Source organism: Myripristis murdjan, chromosome 23, assembly GCF_902150065.1.
Source record: "Myripristis murdjan chromosome 23, fMyrMur1.1, whole genome shotgun sequence".
In the NCBI taxonomy this organism is placed as follows: Eukaryota; Metazoa; Chordata; class Actinopteri; order Holocentriformes; family Holocentridae; genus Myripristis; species Myripristis murdjan.
Genome location: NC_044002.1, coordinates 7,200,343 through 7,225,157, shown reverse-complemented (window position 1 = coordinate 7,225,157; position 24,815 = coordinate 7,200,343). Strand labels below are relative to the sequence as shown.

Here is a 24,815-nt window from a genome sequence, read left to right as displayed (position 1 = left end):
GCCGCGCATCAGCACGACAGTCCTCCCTCTATCCAAGCCTGATCTAATGATTCTATTTTTCTCCGCCCTCTGTCCTCTCAGAGCCTGGATGAACTGGACGATGATGATGGAGGGGAGAAGGAGCGGAAGAGGGAGGAAGAGCTGGTTCAGGCCAACACTTTCCAGAACGAGGCCATGACTGCTGACCCCAGCACCGGCCACTTAATGGTAAGTGGATGATAACATGACTTGTGGAACAGTGCCCATAATCTTTTTATTTATTTATTTTTTTTAACTCTCTTCATACAATCCTGTGCTGCTCCTCTCCCCTTCCCCTGAGCAGAATGCTGCACAGATAGATGCATCAGTGCTGCCAAGCAGAGGCACTGTTGCCCAGTGAGACACGCGGCTCTTTAAAGAGAACACTTAGCAACAGATGACTTTATGTGTAAGGCATGTTATGCAGTGGTTCAAAAATAAAGGTGTCTTAGCGTTTCATCATCACCGTGCAAGCTCCTGAAGGAAACATCTACCTCAAAATGCTTTAACACATCTCTGGGCCCAGTTTGTTCCTTGGTGGTGTTGCTTGCCTGTTCCTGCAGATATAGTATAAAACACAGGGGTAATGAATAAAATACTGGAGGGAAGTATGAATTCACAGCAAGGTATGTCACAGAAGTGTTGTATGGCTTTATGACCAGTGTATAGCAGTTGCATCCTTTTTGGTATCAGTCCCTTAGAATCAAAGAGTAACATCTTTCTAGGCATTTTGCAGTGACGTTCAACAATCATACAGGAAGACATCAATCGTAAGAGGGGAGGTCCAATAGAGTAAGAAAGTGCATTTATCACCGGTTCTTAAATTGAATGTCCCGAAAACTGACTTTTAAACCATTTCTAGAGATTTGTGCTCTACCATCGACTCACAGTCTTACAATAAATATTTTTCCTATGATCTGTCTTAAGAGATCATTTTCATCTCAACATTTTTTTGCTGCTATACCAACACAATCATGATCAAAAGGACTACACATCCATACCCAACCTTAGGCGTTCCAGACTCTACAACCCCACAATGACAGCTTAACATTTTGTAGTAGCACATAGTAGCACCAATCCACCTTATAACGGTGTCCCTTTGCAATATCTCCTCTGACTTTTATGAAATTATTTTTTAGGCATTTCTTTTTTATTGCACAGTGACTGTAGAGGGAGACAGGAAGGAGGTAGAGAGGAGAAAAGACATTCCGCAAAGGAACTGGGTTGGAATTAAATCCAGGCTGCTCTAACAAGGACTAGGACTTATTGGTATGTGGTGCATACTCTACCAGGTGAACCAGCGGGGCATCCATTATAGCCTCCGATTTTAAGGATGACAGGAGAAGTTTTGAGAGAGTTGAAAATCACTACAAGCCAAGCCATGAAGGAATTCACTCTTTTTTAGTGTCAAATCACAGGCTTGGTTCACATGTCTAGGTGAGAGGCAGGCATAGTATCTGGTTCATCCGGTGCTCAAATACCTATGAATTTCATGGAAATGGACCACAAAATAGAATGACTGCACTGGAAACAGGATTTCCAATCTTAAAACCTCACACTTTCAAACTGCAGAAACATTTAATGAGGGTGGATTTATCCTCACATCACACTGACCGATCCAGGAGCGATTGCACTCCTGAAACATAACCAGTCGTAAGTTATGGTAGATTGTGTTCTTTGCCACTGTTTCTGCACCCAGAGTAGCCCCACTTGACCAGAATGCAATGCAGACACAAGACTTGTTGATTTCTAAGTAAGGGGCACAACAACTGTTCTCTCTCGATGGGAAGACGTCCTCTCTTACACTTACTGTGCTGTCCCACTCACGCTCTCCACTGTGTAGCGCCCCGCCCACAGCTGAATGGAGCAAGCTCACACCCCTTCTCTGAGGCTCGTTGAAAGGCATTCTGGGGAATGTAGGAAATCACTAACAGAAGCAGAAGTAGGAAAGACAGCTTGGGGCAAAAGGGATACAACAAAAATGTCAGCAGTTTATAACAAGATAACAAGATGGAACGCGCCGATGATGAATAACAGTGCGAAAGTAGTGTCTTCTCAGTATACACAACAGCTTAGCCCCATGTAACGCAGACAACAAAATGAGGAGCTGCAATAATCAAATGTCGTTTTGAAGCCAGTGTTATGATCTGCTCGCTGTGTGCAAGGTCTGCTTCTCATCTGTGTGAATTAGAGAGGTTATTGATATCTACCAAATGAGCCTTTTAATCTTGGCAAGTAGTATTGTGTTTATTCAGTAATGCTGAACCCGTGCAGAGACTGTCTGCTCTCGATCCAAATAAGTCCGGGAGGTATCTGCAGAATGAGCATATAAGTGAATTAATGAAAATGAAAGCAAATCCGAAATGACAAGCTCGTAATGTTTCATTTTTGAAGAGAAAAGTAATTAAGATTCAAGAGTGCAGTGGTCTCCATCTCACTGCAAACACACACACAACGATTTTCAATAAGAAACTGAGCACAGAGGGAATGTGGAAAGCATCCAGCTGTGTTACAGCTGCTAAAACCTTTGTTGTACTTTTCTATTCCTGTACAAAAATCACCTGACTGACATGAAAATTGGCACGAGAGAAACGAATACACATCTGAATGGTAGTGCCGACTGACCAGTTGTGTGGATGCAGCTGAGAGTTTCTTTCCAGATGGATCGGCTGTTATGCATCAGCAAGGCGGATTTGGAGTTGGGCTGGAGCTGTCTGAGGCTGTTTACACAAAGTGAGGTCTTGTGTATAAAATATGCACACAAACACCGAGCGAACCGGAAGAGTGTGACAGCACCTGCTGAGATGTGGCCTGAAAAGTAAGAGGAAGGCAAAGTTTCACCATCTACACGAGCTGCTTCTTTGCGTAAACCAACAGTTCAGCGAAGGGACATTTCTGCAGCCTGGCCACATATCCATTCATTTACAGAAAGAGATTCTCCGTCCATCATTTAAAACAGAATAAGCCCAGTCATGCCCGCTGTATCTATTCTCACCATCACAACACAAGCCCTAACACAGAGCAGATGTGGCCGCGCAGACACCACCCATTAGACTTCTCGCTGTCACTCGTGCAAAATTGACATTCATATTCTGCTGTGAGTCCTGTGCCAGCCATAGCCCGCCCGTAGCTCATAAAGAGGCAGACAGGGAGAGATAAAGCGCAGGAGGGATACAGTTTGGCCAGCGGATTTACTACAGAGCTGTCAGTTAGACATCTGTAAAGACGGAGCGTCCCAAATATGTGCCGTTTCTCTTGGGCCCCATTTATCACGGAGGGAGACAAGCAATTGCCATGTCGGGCCCATTATGATATACAGCCACGCCGAGAGCGAGCGGCCGGACCTCTCAACTGGTATCAAGATATCTGGACAAAAGGAACGTTATTAAAAAAAAAAAAAAAAAAAAAAAAAAGTGCAGTTCAAGTCATGATGAGAGCAGCAGGGCTGTTAATTATCTCCCCAGACCTCGGACTATTTCCCAACCAAAAACACACTGTGACTGCTCTGCATTAAGGTAGCTGCTGCGGATATAATGGAAACTCCACTAAGGATCTTGGAATATACAACATGTGTATCAGATGTTATATATTTTGCCATGATGATTCCTCTTTGCGATCATATTTAAACCATGAAAAAATTGTTTGTACTTGCTTGGACAGTTTGGAAAGATGATTTGTACTGTTTCTTGGGAATATGCACGTGTACTGGCCACATCCCACACACCACACACACACCTACCCCTTCCCCTCGTGGCAGGATACCTTTATCTGATATGCGCAGGCTGAGTGGTGGCGGGTCACACAGAGGCCCCTCTATAAGCATGTGGTCCTGGTTATCAGGCCTTACCTCCCTCTGCTATGTGAGTCCTACAAGAAAACCTGTTTCCACGATCCAGCAGCCAGAACCGTATGGAACATTCCTGGGGATCATCTGCTTTTCATGTGGCGCCAAGTCCACAACAGAGCGGCACAGGTCTCTCTCTCTCTCTCTCTCTTTCCCTCTCTCCCATAGAAACACATAGCCATGACAATCACCGCACTTTTTAACAAGCCTCATTTGCATTTTTAATTAGCACCTCTCAGTCCAAAAAATGGTGATTATGCCGAGCATCTTGTCTGAACAGCAGGGAAATGTTCACTACCCACCACATGGCACTCACGACCAAGAACAACAGCTCCTGAATTTCATCCTGCTGCCTGAAACAATATTTGATCAGATTCTCACCTCTGTTGACTGAAGACTAGAAAGATTACAGCCGTATAAGCCAAGTTAGCCGGAGCAATATTTGCCTTTTACAGGCTCACTAACAGCAAAAATAGTTCAGCTAGTTATAAAAACACTGTAAGAAATGTCCCAGCAGCTCAACCATCAGGAATGCTCGGCCTAGGGACACAATTCCCCATCGCATCTCGTTCAGCTTCCCACAAACAAACAATAAAAAGAGGGTTAAATTGCAGGCCATCATGATTTCCAGCAGACGTTTGCAATGCGGTCTTTAAGTTGTTTCTTTTCTGGGACCTGATTTGTCCTAAGATCGGTGTCTACTGCCTGCAACAAAGACACACAGCAAGGTGGGATCAGTATTTAAGAGGGTTTTGTAGTCTGTGCGGACATTTGACTGGGCGTTAGTGCTGACCAGCTCATTTCTGCACAGACAATGGAAGGAAAGCAGGAAGAGAAATGGGTTAAATAGAACAAAGCGGTTATAAATCTGGGCCTGTCAACATAATACACAACTGGGTGAAGTTTCATGTTTGATTCAGTCACAGACGTTTTCCCAGGGCTCTGGGACGACTTTCCTTTAGCCTAGTTTCACTGTTTTTTTGGGGGGTTTTTTTTGTCTTTTCCCTGGTTTTTTAAACACCAGTCATGCTCACTTATTTGAGAAAGCATATCTCTCTTGACCTGACTGAATGCCTCCAGTAAAATGCCGATTTTTATCAGCCTTGCACAGAGAGATTCGCAGAGCTTGACCGTTTTTTTGGCATCTGGCTGGAATGCCAAAGACCGCCTTTTGTTGGGACTTTCAAGATGGCAGGCATTTGTAGAGTTAGAGATTTTCCACGTTTAATGGGCTGTCAAAATCATGAAGAGATGAGAAGCGATACGTTTTTTTGCAACAAATTGAATGTGGTTTATCAGGGATTTGAGCATTGGCACGGATATACCTGAAGAAGTTGCTTACTCACACACTCAGAATGCCAATTTTAAGGTCATCTTAAACTGAAAAAGGAAACTGATAACTACTCCAAGTAGCAGCCTACCATTAGGCCCGTAGCCAATAATAATATCAGTGGTTCAGCCACACCACAGTTATTTGCAGAGGCATACATCACGTCTTAAACAGTTGGAGCTATAGTGCCTGTTTTATTCTTGATACTCCTCTGTCTGCGGTCTGTGCAGCTCTCAGGTCTGCGGCTGGGCTTATGGGAGCTGTCAGCGCAGCTCAAGCATGATAAATAAAGTCGCACGGACCTTTATTGTGTGCAGTGAAGTAGTCATACATGAATTGCGTTGACCTCGTCTCACACATTCACATCCTCGGCGGAGCGCGCCGGCTCTGAAACACCGCCAAAAGGTGCAGCGGTAACATGGCAAATGAAATCTGAGATGCCTTGTGTAAACATGGTATTCTTTCAGTGTCAGACTCCAGCCTGCATCGCAGCCACGGAGGAATTATTGTCTCTCTTATCAGTGTAGCGCTAGAGGGAAGGCTGTGGATGCCACCTTGTACGATAAGGGGTTTGTTTGTTTGCTTTCTTGTCCATCCTTTTCTCTGTTTCAGACTTACAGCTGACCAAATATGCACTCAGCACAAGATAAGTGTTCCCTCCTGTTTAGCTCGTTACTTAATAGAATATACTATAGTTGTACATGTGATTATATGAGTATCTTGAGTACTAGAGTAAACTTTTTAGGCTTGTATTATTGTGTATGTTGCCTGGTCTTTCTGTAGCTCTGGTGACACCAACACACCAGGACATGCCTCAGAGCCTCAGTGTCATCATCGGCTCTGCAGCACTCAAACTATGGTGGAAGATAATGATAAATAAAAGCAAGGGCATGAGAAACTGACACACTGTATTATAAACAGATAAGATATCCTCCTTTCACTGGATGTCCGAGGTTTATAGCACATACCTGCTCCTGAACCAAAAACTGTTAATAAAAAGTAACATGGGTCAGTATAACAGTCAGTTATAAGCCCATTTGAAGCAGCACCTGGCTCAGCCTTCTTGAGTTTTCTTCCAGTAGAGCTATTAAAGTATGAATTTCGAGTGAAATGTTTCTGATTGACAGTTCAGTTGGAAATGTGCAGAATAAGACATCTGTATTCTCTGACGGCAAAAATCTAAAAATACCATGCATTATATAACACTGCGTTGTAGAAATCAACAGCCTAAGCGCGCACACACACACACTCACACTCACAGTGTGACTTAATGGCATCACTTACCTTCTCACAAATGGCGCAGTCTTTTGAATAATGAACTAATCAGTCGATTAATCACTAACTTAGGAATTATGAAAGTTATAATTTAATTGTAAATTTAATAGTATTAGTCATTTATTGATTGGAAATACCTGTTGTCGCTTCACAAATGTTAAGATTTGCTAGTTTCTCTCGGCTTCATTGCAAAATTAATACTTTGTTTTGTTTTGTTTTTTTGGCTGCTGGTCAAACTAAGGAGGTCATTTGAATCATTTTTAACATTTTATAGACAAAATGATTAGTCTCTTAGCCAACCAATAATTGATGCATTAATTGACAATGAAAGTAATAATTAGTTGCAGTAGTGCTATGCAGTAAGTCAGTTATGTCTCTGGCAACAGATAAAATATTTGATCTTCAATACCCGGCGATCATGCAACATGATGTCAGTAAACTGCACACATTGCGCTTGTGTTTATCGACCGGGCTCGTCTGTGATCGCTCACCAAGTTTGATTTTCACTCATATGTTTCAATTCATCATTTCCTGTGGATAACAACAGCAAAATTTAATTTGGACAAAGAGGTTGAATCTACAATTTCGGAAATCTGTTGCAGTCCAACTTTTTAATTTATGCCGATGAAATGGATTCTTTATTTACATAAAAGTCTTGCCTGCTGCAGCTTTAAACATCACACCACCAGATAACTGATCCTCCTGTCTAAAAGCAGCCAGTGCATATAGGGAAAATATGTGCTCTTGTGTTTTTCTGTCAGTTCATCGTCTGTACTGAATGTTATACGAGACGCCTCCCTGCTCTTTTGGTTTGACTGCACAGATCATTGTGTGCACCTCAGCGCTGGCACAGCCTCGCCTCTTCTCCTGGCCCTGGCGACCGCTATGATCCTTCCATCATGTTGTTTCAGCGCGGATTCCAGCGTTCTTTCACCTCACCAGAAAATAATCAATCCAGAGCACTAACCCTCGCCAGCAAGCCACTGGGCCTGGAATATGAGGCCCCGGCTCACGCAGTGTGTCACAGAATAGATGTGTGGAAATGTCTTTTTTTTTCTTTTTGTGTTTGACGCCAACAGAACTGATTTCCAGGCCAATTGTATATTCAAACCTCCTGACCTGTGTGCTGCTTTCGATTATACTGGACCATAATAGAAAGAGAGTAAACATACAGTACTTATTTACATATAGACAGCATTTTCATCAGCTCTATTCCCTGATGTGTATTAGCAGGGATAGTGCTGGCAGCTCCACCTGGGAAATCTGGGTTTACATCTAAAGTAGAGTTTAATCTGCATACTAGAAATATCATATCTCAGCTAAATACAGCTTCCAGTGGAGCTCACTCTTTCCTCCTCTTTTGCTATTATCTCTCTCTGGTTCTAAGTGGGAACCTCCTTCTCCTTTTCACCTGGGGACAGTGATGTGAGACATGGGCCTTCCTGGTCAGCCTTTTAATCCTTGTGGAGGGATTGTAACCCTCTACACCAGGTTTAAATTTTCTAAAAGTCTCCAACATGCACAGCTACATAGTTATACTTCTACTGTGCATCAAACTTCATGGGATTTTGTGCTCAATATCCAGTCTGGAATTGGGGTATAGCGCCATCTGTGCACCTTAGATTGAATTCTTGATATGAAGACAGTTTGTGGAGGAGGACTGGACTGCTTCAGGTGGCTTTGCAAGTGTAGCAGTGGCAGCTGCCGGGTTTTGTGCAACCCCAAGAAACTCTAAAACAAAATTTTGGTACATGCACTTAAAAATCTGGTACATGCACTTAAAAACCTGATCTGATGCAACGCTCGGTTATCAGTGAGTCTCATGCCCCAGTGCTGCAGAGCGGCTTTTCCCAGCATGCCCTCCCGCTATCCTCCATCTCTGTAAATCTTTCCATGCCATAACCAGGTGAGAGATGAGGGGAGCGATTCCCGTCCACCGCTCTGGATAGAGGTAATGGATGATATGTCACTGAGATAGAGAGGCCGGTGCATGACAAAAGTAGGGTGCAACTTTTCCCCCCACACCGGCCAAAGCCCAGCTGACTGATAGATCGCAGCAGCGCCGAGCCTCCTCCATCAAACCCGTGACCCTTCACTGCACAAGACCCTAGGAAAGAGGAGATGTGTATTCATCTCACCGCGACTGTGACACACACCTCATTTTTAGAGGGAACCGCTTTTTCACCAAAGGCGCTTTTATTGGAGCGTCACTGCTATATAGATCTAAACAACCTTTAGATCATGTAATAATGGGCGAGGATGATAAACATGCACCTCATGTTGCATGAAACAAGATTGCCTTCCACAACTGGGGGCTACAGGGCTCTGGCTAAACTATTAGATGCACTAAAGCTTATCTATATATCAGCTCAGCAGCTGCAGTTCAAAAACATTCCTGCACAACCTGAAGGCTTTCTATAAATGCTACTTCTGATGTATTTCTCTTATCTTGTAGATGGATTTTTTTTTTTTTTCTATTGTTTTTCCTCTTTGTTGAGCCCACACGACCCAAGGCACAGGAACATAGTTCAGTTTGTAGACCACAATGGATGATACCTACCTAAAAACTCATTGTGGTATACCCTACCATTTTTCTGAAATAACAATTATTTTGAGATTAGAGACTTGCAGCGCTGCTCTTTTTGTTTTACTTCATTATTCGATCGTGAGAGGCGAATATCCCCTCAAGCACTGGTGATGTAATTTAGATCCCTGAGTTGTTGGTTTTGGAGCCGGGGGTTTTCCTTTGCTTATGCTTGGTTTTCCTTTCTTTTTCCAGGATACTCCGAGATCTGGGAGTGGCCGCCATAAGAGGTGAGACTCTTTTTCATTATTCTGACACTGAGAGTGGAGTTTATCTGCCGTGGCATCACAAGTGTTATAATGTGTTAAAGGAAGGAACAGGGACCAGGAGGAAGCACAGATGTCTGAGTCATTAATTATCGTAGCAGATGAATTATCTGATGCGTGTTCTGTGCGTCATGGCCTTTTTTTCTTTTGTTTTTTTTCATGCCAATGATCTCTTTTCAAAAATTCAAAGTTGCCGTTTCCATTTATGATTTAAGGGCAATGAACAGCTTTGCTTTGAACAATGCTTTGAACAGAGGTTGACAGTACGCCATCTGGACCTGGGACATTTTGCTCAGACCATCACTTTACTAGAGTGCTGGCAGGTAGCGCTGAAACGAAATGATTTGCTTGAAAAGTCTGGAGTCTAAACTGTTCAATTCAATTGAGATTGGTCTGGTGTGTGGTGAGGGGCCCTCAAACCCTTTCATTCCAGCAGCAACCAAATAGATCAGTGTTGAAGCCGAGACTCTTTCTGGGTAGACCTTCTCCAAACTGAGATGAATTTTTTGAGTTATTGTTGAACTGCGTCATGCTCCATGCAGCATGTAAGGACATTTGACGAGGGAGTTAAACTATTGTCAAAATACATGTTCTTCTACTTTGTTTCATTACATTCGCTGGGGTAAACAATAATAGTCAGAATGAATTATTGATGTCCCTGAATTGTCTCAAAGACTCCTGAAGGACATAGCTCTTAAAGGAGCTGTTCACCCATTTTGAAAAATGTGATATTATCTCACTTCCCCTCGAGCTGTTCTGTAGGACAGTAGTGGTGCTATCTTCCTCTCATTGTTACTGAGTGCTGGATACTGGCTGGATGCTCCAAATGATAACTGCTAGCCTCCTGCCACTGAGCTGGACTTCCTCCCAGCTAACATTCTTATCCTTTATGCATATGTGAATAACACGTTCAACAAAGTAGCGCGCAATCGAATGAATCCCTGGTTATTATTCATCTCTCGGCCAGTAACGCTGCACACCTACACGTGGTGACATCCTTTAAGAACCTTGGCGCGTCCTCTGTATTTATTTTGCAGTATTTGCATGAGACAATAGCAAATTGTGAAATTGTGTCCGATCCCAATGGCCAAGTTCACCAGCTGACACTCTCAATCTGGCCATGTAATTATGTCTGCCGCTCTGATCGGCTGGCCTGGCCACACTTGGACGCTCTGCCGTTCTGCAGCAGATAGCCTGCCAGGTGGGCTGGGGAGCACGAGATGGCTGGTAGAGCGGCTACACGCATTCATATCTCTCTCTCTCTCTTGCTTTTTCTCTCTCTGAATGCAGGCTTTTACAGTATTTGACAAGGCCTCTGCTCAGTTTGTCCCTGAGCTAGCCCTAATACTTTTACATAATCAAGTCATAGTGTGCTGAAGCCATGATAAGTGAATTTCTTTCTTGTATGGGGATACTGTCACACCAAAATCTGTTGCAAAATTTGTCAGTTTAATGTAGTGCGCACTGACAAAATGTTTTGAGCTCAACTTCTAAGTGGTTCACTGCTCACCACTACCCTCCGCGGTGTGGACGAACAGTCTGGGAATAAGACGTGTGCAGCTCTAAAAGTTCACCTTGGTTTATTGCAGGTGCACTCAGTGGCCCCTAACAACTCATGAAACATCTTAAAGCTACAATATTCAGCTTTTCACCTCAAATTAAGCGAAATGTATTGCTAATGTATTGCGAGTTCCACCCACTCCCTCTTCATTTGCTCCACTCACCTGTAATATAATGTCTCTCCTGGGGATTTATCTGTCTTTTTTTCTACCTCCTGTGCATGTTGGTTAACTTTGTTTCAACTTTTATCTTGCCTGCTGTCATTTTATATTTTATTGTTCGAATGACGGAAACTGAACAGTTCCTGCCCCAGCACTTTTCATTTCATGTCATTCATCCTGATGAGCCGTCATCAAGCCTGAGGCTGAGGTAAACTGTATTTTTAAAGCCATGTCTGTTTCACCATGTTTTTGAATTTTCTGATGCACAGCTGAGTTAGCTCTGTTGAGTTCTTCTGTAACTTGAATTTTACAGTTATATACTTCAGTTTTGTTTGTGAGAAGACTGAAATAAATGCCCTTTGAAATAATAAGTGTGCCAAAAGCCAAGGGGTGTGGACGCTTCTGCACTGCATGTTTGCTGACAAACAAGGCCACTTTATTTTCTAGCTCATGCTGATTTCTAATGGAGTTTGGTGTGACGCTTCCTTTGGACAAAAGGCAATGGCATGTATCGGTGTTGGGCGGGATGCTAATCAGATGGTTGAGTACTGTGTGTAGTGGTTTTCAGTGCAGGCGAGTCAGTCCAAGTTGACACTTCAGCTCGCAGACGGGCATTGTTATCCCTTTGGCTGCGGCGTTCCAGGCATGTATTGGCTCTCCTGCCTCTGCTTTCTCCTCCCCACCTGCTGAGGCTCCCAGGAGTGGATGATTGCCTGAGCCTCTCTCTCTCCCAGACCTCACACTGCAGGGTGCTAATGGGCCGCGGTGTGATATTTAGCATCGAGGACATGGATGTTTAGGCTGGGCTTCAACACATGCTGAGCACCCTAGAGGCCTTGTTTGTGTACAGTATGTGTGTGTGCACATTCAGCGAGATAGCGCCCTAACTAAAATGGCACGCATGAATGCCACACATGTATACACAGACACACACACTTTGCAAACAATGTGTTGCCAGTGTTTTTGTGTAGGCCTCTATTGGGACATCGCAGTGAGTGGGCATATTTATTATTACAGGAGGTCACACTTTCTAATGGTGCGTGTGTGCACACTGGGTTTGTAGGTATGCTTGTGTAAGCGCACTCGCGTCAATGGTGGAGGAGGAGTGGCCTTGAAGAGCCACATTGAGAGAGACAAATGAAATGCTCTTTATCTTGGCGTAGGTGAGCTCCAAGGAGAGCGTTTCAAGGACTTCCTCTTGATCAAAAGCAGTGGGCGCTGCAGCGGTGTGCTCCGTGGAAGAATGGGTGAAAATAAGCTGTTGGTTCTCTCTAAATGTCACGCTACAGAAAAAAAAAAAAAAACGCTGCCTCTCTGCTTGCGTTTGAGAAATGGCACTGTAGCCTCGCCGGAGAAAAGAATAATGAGTTGAGTTGAGACGCAGCTCAGATCCAGGGAAGATTCTCACCATTTTAAGGACGTGCTGTTTACCTCCCGGGGCACATCAGCATTCATCACCATTCTTTAAATCTTAACTCTCAGTGAAGACGTACACAGCTCGTCCAAACTCAAAACTAAACAGCCACGGCTCTGTTGATGTTGTGCTCTCTGTATGTTTTTTTCTCCCCTTTTCATTTTAATGGGCATATCTGTCAGATCCTCAAGCGAGGTGGCAAACAATGCACTTCTGCTTGTCCATTGTCATGCCAGCAGCTTTTCTATCTGTTTCAAATAGAGAGAGATATGCAGCCAGTCCTTCTCAGACAATGCACTGACGCCTAGAGGCTCCCCAATAATTTGATTCCCTGCGAGATTTGTAAAATTGGCACAATCTGTTTGTGACGGGGAAAAAAGAAGAGCCAGCAAGTCATTCCAAGTTGCTATGTCGGTAATTATTGAAATAAAGTCAGCGAGAAAATAAATTCCACACAAATATTCTCTCCCAGCTGCCCCAGAATCAGTCTCTAAGCAGCGAGCGAGTGAATAGAAGATAAGGTTAATGTCCCTCGCTAGCTGCATACAAAAGCCTCCGTGACCATGTGTTTCAAGCAGCTGAAGCGCCGGGACAGTGAAGTTGCTGCTGCCATTCTTCAAGCTTTGCGAGGTTGTCTTATGTAAATTGTTTCTTAATCAGAATCCTTTTTGCACCCCAGTTGGAAGCCACTGACAGGCTTTCTGCATTTATTGGAGTAAAAAGCGAGGGGGCGTTAATAATGCATGCCTAATTGAAAGCAGCAAATACGTAGAAGATATTGCCACCTGTTCTTTTGATGATGGATGTGTCATGCCATTGAAGTTTCATTACGTGGGTATGATTCACACCTTCAAACAGCCTCGGCGTGAATGCGTTTATCGGGCAGGTTTGAATGGCGGCGAGTCTCTCCACGCAAATTGGACTGTCTCACCTTTTTTTTTTCTCTTTTACAGGATTTGCTTGCTTGGAAAACTTGAACATGGAGCACGCTTATGCTTAGTGTTACTAGTGTACTAGTGGTGTTTATGTACGTGTGTGTGTGTGTGTGTGTGTGAAACAGCTCTGCAGGGCCGGGGTCTGAGGAGGAGGGAGGGAACAGCAGACACCGACACGGCCGTCACGGCAGAGATGGCGGCGCCGCAGCACCTGGAAGCCTGGAGAGAAGGATGGAGGAACTGGAGAAGGTATTTCTACTAACCAGCTGCATTTGACTTTGAAATATCCCTTTATGCACTAACACCAGTGTAATAAATCAAAATCTGGGTGAACTATGACCTCTAGTCGGTGATCACTGCAAGGTAAACAATCACCAGTATAAACAAATCCACTTTTCAGAGAATATTAACTTATTCTAGTCCTTAATTTATTCTATAATAACTAGGAAATATATCCATATTGTACTGGTATCAGATATTAGGGCTGAACACTTAATTGAAATATGCTGCAGTTTTTTGATAAAGGAAAAATTTGTGACATGATAAAAAAAAAAAAAAAAAAAAGTATTATGGTGCTACAGAAGAGCCCCGACTTTTATGTAAGAAAACACGTTTGTTTGGTACACACCCCAGCAAAAATCACATCATTTTATTAATTTTAAACTTTTTCAAAAAAAAAAAAAAAAAATTTAATTATTTAAAAAATTATAATGCAATAAGGATAATTATAATGCAATAAGGATCTAAAAAATAAAATCATGAATCACATTGCATATCATATCTGTAAAATTAGTCATAATATGACTGTGTTTCTGAACTTATTATTAGCTGTTCTATGATTTGCCTCAGCCTGTTTGCTTTGCATCATAACTACACTGGTAATCACTGTTTGAGTCACTGTAAAAATTGGAGTAAAAATCTTATGAATGCACTAACATTATAATAACAATAACAATATTCCATCAAAGATATCATGATATTTGATTTTGTCCACACTGCCCAGCCCTCCAGATGTTACATGTCAGCCCAAATAAACGATCTCTGCCAAATGAAAAGGTGCATAAGCTGAGTTTGTGTAGGTTTACCTTCCACTACATTTCTAGATGTAACCACAGCTAAAATAGCCCCAAAGCACGACTGTAAGATAAAATCACAGAGGAAACGCTTTTATGAGTCGCATCTACTGTCACTTAGGAAATCCTATCAGTTCCTAAATGTTTCCTGTTAGCTGCACTGGAGTTCTGGAAGAGGCGGTGCGAAGGTCCCCGGCGGCCTGAAAGCATCCATCAGCCGCGTGTTGTGCACAGATGAATTTCCACTTTGATTTCTCCGAGCGTCCGTCTGAGTTCTGATTTTCTGGGTCAGAGCTGTGGCTCAGAAAAATCTCCTCCCTGCTCTTGAAGACGTGACCTTTTTACCGTGGAGATGTTTCTGTCCCTCCCACGCCGCTCCTTTCAGCCACTCAACCCCTCACCGCCACCACCGCAGCACCACTCCAACTCACATTATCCGGACGCCTTCTGAAAAGGATTTTTAAAAGTTAGCTCCGCTTTGTCTTTGGTGACCTCCAGACCTCCACGTGAGCTGTTCCTACCAGCCAGAGAACTAGAAATGCCAGTGAAAGCCCATTTCACACACTATCCTTGAGCGATGTTTGTTCTGCTTTCTCTGAGATGAGATTTAATGCTGATAGTTACCTATAATGCCCTTAATGAATAAGATGAATACAGTTTCAGTGGCCTGCAGATTTATGGTAGCTAACTCATTATGCTTTGTGCCTCTTCCCTCCTCGATTGGTTTCTATGGAAACAATGCCATGCTTATCTGCAGTAGAAAGTGAAGCTGGAAAGTGTCATTTCTGGCATCCATTGACTCGGAGCATAAACACAAACCTGCAACCTGAACATATGGGCATGTTAACCTTCTGTGTTTATCCTTGCAACTCTCTCTCTCTCTCTCTCTCTCTCTCTCTCCCCCCCCCCCCCCCCCCCCCCTCTCTTTCTATGCAACAGTATTCCTTTATTTCACTGTAGTTGTTGGCAGATGTGGCCAGTAAGACACTGGCGTTCTCCCAAGTCCATTTTGAAGGACAACAAAAGCATTTTTCATCCATGTAACGCACAAGGACATACTGCAAACCCCAAGGACCGTTGCCACTTAATTGAAATGAACCATTAGTGAGTTGTTCCCTTCTGCTGGCGTCTGCGGTGCCTTCTCTGTGCGGTTGTTCATTTGCAACTCGCTGGCAGTAGGAAATAGCAGGCTACGTGCTTCTTTTGAAATCAAGCCTCCCCACACACACACAAAACCAAAAAAAAAAAAAAAAGTCTCTCAACAAATAGGCATTTGCAGAAGCAGCACTCATTACCGCCTGGGTCTTGACACCTCTTAAAATAGTCGCTTTCATTACCAAAATGTTCTTTGATAAAGCAGCCTGTACCTACTGCCGTTAAAGCCTGCTTTGCAGCCAGGCTGTCAGACTACGGCAAGGTGCTACATTTTAGGAGATTGAAAACTGTCTTGTCACCTCACTGCAGTGTAACCAAAGATGGTGGAGAAAAAGACGGATTGTGGACTTAACTGTGAGAACCTGGCAGCAGCTACCTGATGCCACCGACTAATCCGTCCTCCCCATTACAGACAGCTCCTCGTTTGCTGCAGCAGACTCAATGGCGTTTGCCATACTGTAACATTCATTCAGTAAAATTAGACAGTTATTTATTCTCAGCCGAGAATATCTCTGGTGAAGCTTGAAAGCTTTTTGAAACGTTCCTTTCTGCAAACCACTATCATCACAGCACTATGATTTTGCTCAGGATAAGGACAACACTTTGGGCTTTTCAGAAACCTGGCTCGTATTGTCCTCAGACGCTGCAGACGGAGAATATTTCCAACATCACAGCAAGTTTCTCACTTTTTCCCGTTGACACCAGGAAACGCAAACAACAAAACCACACTTGCTCTGTAGTCTGCTTTGTCTGCTCTGTGGTTTGCCCACCTGACGATTACTGTGATGTAGTCGTGTTGGAAAGCAGGAATAGAGTCCACTATCTTTATGTTCAAACGACTATCTTTGGTGTAACTATTGGGGCCGTTTTTGCTTAGCCGCTTTTTGATCCAACCCAAGTAAATTCCTAGATATCTACTTCCTGATTATGCCTTAGTGTGACTTTGCTCATGTGTATGGATAAGTTTGAGTATAGATTTCTCTGCCCCCCCTCTGGTTTTGAGCTTTGTGGTTTGAAGACCCACTGTGAGTGTGTTCGTGTGTGTGTGTGTGTGTGTGTGTGTGTGTTTTCAGGAGCTGGCCAAAGAGCGTCAGGAGAATGCGAGGCTGCTGAAGGCCCACCAGGACAAAGACGACCTCATCGGGAAACTGAAGGAGGAAATCGACTTGCTGAACAGAGTGAGTCTCGCCCCCCCCTTTCCTTGTCCAACAGCAGCTCTATGCATGTAATTTTCTGCTGTGATTTCTGATATTTTGATTGTCCTTTTGTGTTTGTGTGTGGGTGGTGTGAGGGGGTTGCAAATTCTCAGCAAGGGATGGAGTGGGTTTGTGCTTGTACAAATGTGTGAGTGATTTCATTGAGCTGTATTTGTTTTCTGGACATCAACAAACCTTATTTTTGTTTTATTTTTACACTGTTATTATTATTATGTGGGACGGGGGCTAACATAATAAATATTTGGCTCAAGATTGTTTCAGCTCCAATTTTCATTTTACATAACATACAAAATAACTCCCCTATTTTTTGATACATTGTAAGATTAGATGAACTTTACATGCAAACAGGATAAAAAAAAAATGGTGAAACAAAACCAAAACCAAAAAAATAAGTAATAATAAAAGTCCATTTTTTTTGTCTTCACACCTGCTACATGTTACCAGAGAGCTTGAGTTTCAACCAATGTTAGGTTTGTCAACCGTCCATACAGCAGAGATGGAAAAGCTAAAACGTGTATGTAGATCAGTTTTACAGGCGGTCTTTTGGATGCAGAGCCATTGCTTTGCTTTGATTTGATTGGCTCGTCAGAGAGAGGGCACAGTGGTCAGAAAGTCAAAGTTTGCGAACATGCAAAGGCCGAGGACTTTCACAACTGGGGCATTCAGGGTGGCGGGTGAGCCTTATTGAGTTATCTGCCAAAGACAAATTGTACCAGCATTTGGTGCTTGGCAGGTGGGAATTTCAGACTCTAATTGTACGTCTTAAGCAAACTGAGGAGGCGTGTATCCTGTCTAAAGAAATCTGGCCAGAATTCATCAGAGATTTGTACATCCAGTTCCTCTTCCCACTGATTTTTCATCAGCTTTAATTTGTGGGTATTTCCAGCCAATCTGGATGAACAGTTAAAGAAGTACAAACCTGTCAGTTGTCCCCATTTTGTGATACCAAGAACTATTTGGAAAGACGAATATTTTATTGAATAAAGATGCTGTTATAAATGGTACTGAAATATTTCTGCTGAAACCAACAGGCATGTGCTGTTCCCACCTTTTTAGCATTTCAGTGTATCTCAGTGTATCATCTATCTCCACATGGCTTACAGTTACACAGTATGCAGTTTGTGACTTTGATTTAATTAAAAGAAACACTTATTGGTCATGAGGAGCCGTTGGGGAAGGGCTCCCATGGATGGTAGCACCGATTGAAGGGGGAGAGGATAATTCTTTTGAGAGTGCCTCTTGGGAATGCCATGTGTAACCCTCTGAAAGCCTTCACGCTGGTGGAGGTGGGGAGGCAGAGGGGCACACAAATAAATCAGACCTGAAATAACAACACGGGGCAGCTTCTGATAGGCTAATGTGGAGGAAGGAAAAAGAATGAGTGACCTGGTGAAGATGACGCACATAGTCTTTGTGACTGAACTATACTGAATTCTTCAACAACCACACCAGACAATATCCCATGCGATTTAATGTCACAGGTCCAGCGAAGAAAAACATTCACTATTTGAAGTATAAAGAGCTTTCAGTTCCCGGCCTCTGAAGGCACCTTTTTGAAACCCTCGAGCACACACCGCGTGTGAAGCCTGAGTTAGAGCTGTTGCCCCCCATTTTCAATAAAAGACTGAGATATGCTGCTGCTGTAATCCAAAGGTCATCTGTTGACAGTCTACAGAAAAGGCTGCCATTGTGTCCTGGGTACTAGCCAATTTCAGTCAGTAGTGTATTCCAGTTTCCATCTAGGAATCAACAGGAAAATGTGTGATGAATTGCCTTTGTAGACATGAGTTTTCCCATCTCTCCTCACTGGCCCAATGAAGTAAATAGCTCTCGATGCGAAACAGACGTTAGCAGGAGGATGCTGTGATTCTCCACACACCAGTCATCATAACTGGACCAACTTTACTTATGATTATTCTCAAAAATCCAATTAAAATAGGTGATGCACTCTCAAAGCGTTTGTAGGGGGCTTGTAGCGATCGCGCTCTCACGGTGTTCCACATGCAGATTAACCCACTGGCAGGGGTCATCTGTGTTTTTATGTTTGGTTTGGCCTCGCTGGCCCGGGTCCTGTTTCCTCCTCGTACCGCGGTCAGGGGTGAAAGGTCAGGGATGCTCACGTTGCTGATGTCCTCTTACGTTCAGCAGCTGGAGTGATTCACAACCCTGTGCCTCCCATAGTCCTCATCTCCCTCACGCCCCGGCCTGTCAACAATCCCTCCTCAACTCGCAGCTTTCACCCTTGTTTTCTGGGTCACAGGGGCTGGTGGTAAAACACAGTTCTGTTTTTGGCATTTCTGAAGGGAATCTCGGCAGGGGGGGATAGATCTGAAAGCCTTTTATGTTTCGAATATTCTGAGAAGACAGATCACAGCCCTCCCCCCGAGGAGGCACTCCAACCCAAACAAGAGACCAGTCTCCGCCAACAAACACAACAGTCTGTGTTGTTGTGCGCAGCTTCAGCGACCAGATGAGTGAGCCGCAGCTTCGCCCAGTGCTTTTTATTATCTTGACACTTTTGCCACTACGATACTCCCTACTATCCATCTGCAAACACGAAGGGGGCAATATCGCAGCGAGTTCAAGAGGGGACTGATAGCATCACATGGACAGGAAGTTGGTCATAAGAGAAGGGCTTTATGTAAGGACGGACAACGCAGCGATAGCCATCAGAAATGTCCCTGAGAGAGGCTCCCGCAAGGCCTGATGGGAAAGCGGTAGATAACAGCTGATCCAGTCTGGCGTCTCCGCAGAGGGAGATTGAACCCTGACTCAATGTAGAAGTTTATTTGGGAGAGAAAGCAAAGATAAAGCTGAACAGCAGGCCCCATATCTCCTTCTCAACACGCTTTGAAGGCAGAAAGCCTGTCTTGTAGTGAGCTAAGATCCCAGCAAGTGCATGCGAGCTAAGCTATGGATACCGATGAGATCTTCTCCCCATCTGATGATAAAGTAATTTGGGGATTTTGACTTTTAAAAGGTTAAACCAACACACTAGAGGCCCCTTTTGTCTGCATAAAAAGTGAAGTCAGTCTGTTTGAAGTGAAATTAGCATTTTTATCTCTCCTTCCTCTGGAGCACAGACGGCACACTGTGGAGAGGCGCGTGACCTCCCTAGTTTGACTTTTGTAATTCTTCTAAGTGCTGTTAGGCTCATTCCTGACAGTCGTGCCATCATGGCTGGTGATGGAAGAAGCTAAAAATGAGGAGTGTCACTTCGATGAGACAGCGCTGTGGCGACGGAGAGGCTCTCTCATTTGCAACTAATTGGAGCTGTTAATGTCTAATTTGTTGCTATCAAGGCAGCCGGGCTGAAGGGGAGACCTGGCAGCGAGGAACGCTCGCCCTAACTCTCAGACTAACACTCCAACCTGTGACCGGGCCCTCAAAAATATCAAGGGGAGTGTGTTTGAATATTCATGCGTGTTACCTCGCCCAGACACTGCTAACCCGGGGCTGTCTTCTTTGTCCATTGCAGGACCTTGATGACATTGAAGATGAGAATGAGCAACTCAAACAGGAGAACAAGACTCTGCTGAAAGTGGTGGGCCAGCTGACGAGGTAGAACCTCTCTGCACGGCCCAGTCCCATATCGAACAACCCGACCTCCCCCCCAGAATGGAGCATCTCTTAATCTCTCCCCTTTCCAAACCTCCTGCCCTGGGTCAAGTCCATCAGCATGGCCTTTAATCTATTTGATTCTGTCTCTTGATTTGTGTTACTCTGTGGAGGAGACCCCATAAAGTAGTCCTCAGAGCCTCACAGCCTTAAATGCAGCCCATGAGGAGGATGTGTTTCATTTGTTGTGCAAGCTGAGTGAACTGGGGTGAAAGTTCCCCTGATGCTCTCATGGTATCTTTAATGTAAATGTATTGTACATAGGTCATTTAGATTGTTCATTTTTGATAAAGTCGTAAAAAAAAAGCAACATTAAAGTTAAATGAATGTATGTCGTGCACCAACAAAGCGCACACAAGGTCTTTTCAATGTTTTTAGCAGCAAAAAAAGTCTCTCCTCTGATATCTATCCACTACTGTACACCTATCAGTCACATTGGTAATTTCAAATAACACTCAGTGTTGCATTATCGTATTGTGTCCAAGGCCATCATAGTTTTCTCATCTTGTCATCTTGTATGATGGAGCCTGCGTCTAGCATCACTTAGGCCAAATTCAACACATAATCACTGCTACCATCAGCCAAAGTGGACATAATGCCTTCCAATGCAAGTGAGATTTTTTTTTTGTGAATAGTGATATTTCTTATTTCTTGTTCCTTGTAAAAATAGTTAAAGCCTGGTGCTTTTTTAATTTTACATTAATGCCAGATTTACTCTTTACTTCCATGAGTTTTTGGTACATTTGAATCTAAACAGGTCATATAAGAAACCGGAATGAAGTAATGGTGTAGTATATCCTTCCGATAAAAATCACAAAATTGAAGCAAGCAAGACTTTTACATCGATTTTATGCTTTAACCATTTCAATGTTAACAATTGACTATTGTACTTATCCGAAGTGAAATGTTTTAGGGTTAAACCCTTCTGTAGTATATGTGGAATTGTTGTTTCAGCATTTTGCATCTGTAATTCAAGCGTTTACAAGTTTTTGACTTTGCAATATTGATAGATGTTTAGCTGCTCTCTGTATATGGCAACTGAGATGTGTGGGGTAAGCTACAGCTGTGCATTTTTTACCAAATGAACCGAAGGAGCGTACTATTTGAAAATGCATCTCTTTTGTTTACTCAAGGGAATTGGCTTGGCTGGTAGAGGCATATTACCTTACCTATCTGTATTTAGATCATTGCATTCCACTGAGGGGGGCGTGTTGTTCTGAGACAAACGTGCAGCTCCTGCATCTTGTACTCTGTCCACTGAGTGGCAAAGAATATATTTAGGTTTTAGGCGGTCAATAGGCCACTCTGCTTCCACACACACTCACACAGACACACATACATATATGGGGGGATCAGTCAGTCTCCTCACAGACAGACAGACACACACACACACACCACAAACCCATCTATCTCTCTCAATTACATTATGCATGTACAGAAGATGAAGTCATTTAATAAAAGTTTGATTATCGCTCTTCTCAGCCGACTCGCTTGTGTTCATTAAGACTAATTTGATGTGATGATACCATGCCGCTGAGTCGGTAATGCAATGTGACGGTGGCGGGGGTTGAGTTCCTCCCCTTGGCTCTCGCGCACACACACACACACACACACACACACACACACACACCCACACCCACACCCACACCCACACACACCTATGCAGCCATGCTGATTCAACATGCCAATCAACACCACCATCCTGGGACAACAAGCCTCCATCCACCCCACAGCCCTCTATTACTCTATTCAAAGCACTAATTCCATCACCTGGAGAGAGACTGAGGAGGAAAGTGTGTATATTGGAACCATATCAGGCCTAATGTCAACTAAATTTCAGGATAATAGCCTCTTACAGCCCACGGAAAGTGCTGCAGGCTCTGTTCATAATCCCTATTAGCATTTTTATGGGAAGTTGTAGGGTTTGTCATTTGGAGTGGTCACACAGAGGGCGTAGACAATTCACTCCTTCAGTATATCGTTCTTTAGTTTGTCACGATAAGCTGCTCATAGGCAATTACCAGCACGCCACACCTCCTACAATAATTCCTGCAATATTGTAATCCTTCCTGTCTTGTCACTCATGAAACTAATGTTTTTTCCTGCTTATCAGGTTTGTCAGCAAAAGTCCTATTATAGTTTGAGTCTTGGCCTTTGTATTTGTCTTGCAGTTTTGCAAGAAGACCTCATTATATCTATGACCTTTTGAGAGGAGCGGGAAGAGGAGGAGGTGTCATCTTTTGTGCCAGAGAACAGTCGCAGAATGTAATGGAAGGAAATGTTGTGTGGTTGTGTCTTCATTAAATATATGTGTAATAACACCTTCACACAGGGACATGCATATAGAGAAATATACATTTTTCCTTTTTTTTTTTTTTTTTTTTTTTTAAAGGAACAGGTTACCCAAAATACAAAAAAATAATTTTTCACATTACACTTAAACCCAGTGCATTCTTTTGCACAGTGTACACTTCCAGATTTGTGTGTGATTTGGGGAGGTGTACAGCCCTGTGTCCCTTCACCCCAACACAATGGGACCTGGGTATTGTTTTGTGCAGCTCAAGCCATCAAAAATTAACATGGAAAAACTCAACAGCAACAGCCGACATGTATTACATGAATAATCCATAGACCTCAGTGGTGAAGAGTTTCAGTGGGAACTATTTTTCTGCCAAAGAACTTCTGGAAGCTGTATCTGTCTACCTCTAATTTCTACTTGGGGGTGGATGGATGCATGTCTCCGGTGCTCTTTGACATGAAATAGTTCCCTGTGAGGGCTGTGGATCATGACTGTGGCCCTTTTCATTGTTTTTGTGAGCATGTGGCATGTTCCATTAAGAGATAGTACAGAGTAAACATAAGAGTTTATCTTCCATATATGTGATGTTAGATGTGTTTATGTGTTGCTGTGACAACCCAGATATAGTTCTCAATAATGGAACATATGCCTTGATTTATTTGTGTGTAATAAAGAGTATATATTAGACATATGTGCTTCCTCAAAGTGCATTAGATCCCGAGGAGCTGATAGTCAGGACAGAGATGAGAGGCAGGCCTTATCTTGCTGTTGAAGAAGCCTATATTTCATAATCAGTGGTTTCATGCTCTTGGTTCTCCAGCCAATCTCCTCAATCTCCCAGGTCTCTGGTGCAAGGAGGCACTCACCCACTAGTGGATGAATGGGCTCAGGATGCAAGAAAGAATGAGCAGAAATGAATAGAGAGATAGAGGACATGTTTGTGCAATTTACTCTACTCATTGCTTCTAGCCCCCTTTTATCACGGCAGCCCATTTTCTCAACCAGCAGCCTGAAAATGACTTCTGACTACCCATGCACCTCGTCTAACTCATTACACTACAAAAAGAGATATTTGAGGTGACACTTCAAAACCAGAATTCGAATTTGAGGTATCCTTGGTGATGAGAAATTATTGCATACAGGCCCTCTACCATAACCAAATGTCACACTGTACTTCCAGCTGAATGCCTAATCTCTTTCAAGTTAGCCAGATGTCTGTTTCAGGCGACCATGAAAGTGTGTTTTGAAGTCACGCTCGCTGACGGTGCTCTGAAGACAAACAGCACCATGTTGGGGCTGGAGCGGCGATAACAGCCTTCAGACACTTCACAAGCTCTTCCTTCAATACCTGGGACCGCCTGCTGAGCTGCCCTTTGTTGAAATGTCCTGTAAAAGTCAACGGGATTCTAATGCAGCTCGCCACGTGAAATGAAGAAATGACAGGCCAAAGGCAAGACATTTACCGAATGGCATAATTAACTGGTTATGTCACTACTCAGGTAATGACAGCACTGTTGAATACTCCTTCTCCCTCTTCTGCTTTGCCATGACCTCAAGAATAACAATTTCTGAAAAATATTTGAATTAAAGCTGTGCAAACATATAGCTTTTCTCCCATCGGGGACTTCTCATCTGTGAAGAAAAACTCCAGTGTTTTGGGAAAAATCCCTATTTCCAAATTCCCATACAAGTCTATGGGAATCAAATCAGCTTCTCCTAAATTGACTCTTTCACACATGATACACTGTGTGAATAAGACAGCGTTGGAGTAGCTGTAAGGTTTATTCTTTCACTGTGAAGGAGTTAGGAAGTCTTTATTCCTGCAAGACTGCCCTGGACAGAGTTGTGTTGCAAATTATAATATCATAGCTGCTGAATTATGTAATAATTTGGTCAAAGGTTGGTCAAAAACTAAACAAAAATGCATGCATGAAATGCTCAATAATAACATCACATTAGTGATTATTACATAATAACAGGCTGCCATGTCCATCTCTAATGTCCAATAATGTAATACCATGGGTTATTCTATTCAAAGCCTCTGTGTTTTCAGTCCATGCCCTTAT

At 43.3% G+C, this 24,815-nt stretch overlaps 1 protein-coding gene across 1 annotated transcript in view; it reads left to right on the top strand.

Moving 5' to 3' along the window:
* The window catches only part of pawr (PRKC, apoptosis, WT1, regulator), a 58,305-nt gene extending 36,374 nt beyond the window's left edge, over positions 1-21,931 (top strand). Inside the window, exons 2-6 of the mRNA XM_030046177.1 lie at positions 82-207; positions 9,247-9,281; positions 13,513-13,636; positions 16,689-16,793; positions 20,311-21,931. Coding sequence (XP_029902037.1) covers positions 82-207; positions 9,247-9,281; positions 13,513-13,636; positions 16,689-16,793; positions 20,311-20,397 — 477 coding nt within the window. The 3' untranslated portion in view covers positions 20,398-21,931. The remainder of the gene's footprint in view (positions 1-81; positions 208-9,246; positions 9,282-13,512; positions 13,637-16,688; positions 16,794-20,310) is intronic.
* Positions 21,932-24,815: the final 2,884 nt, after the last annotated feature.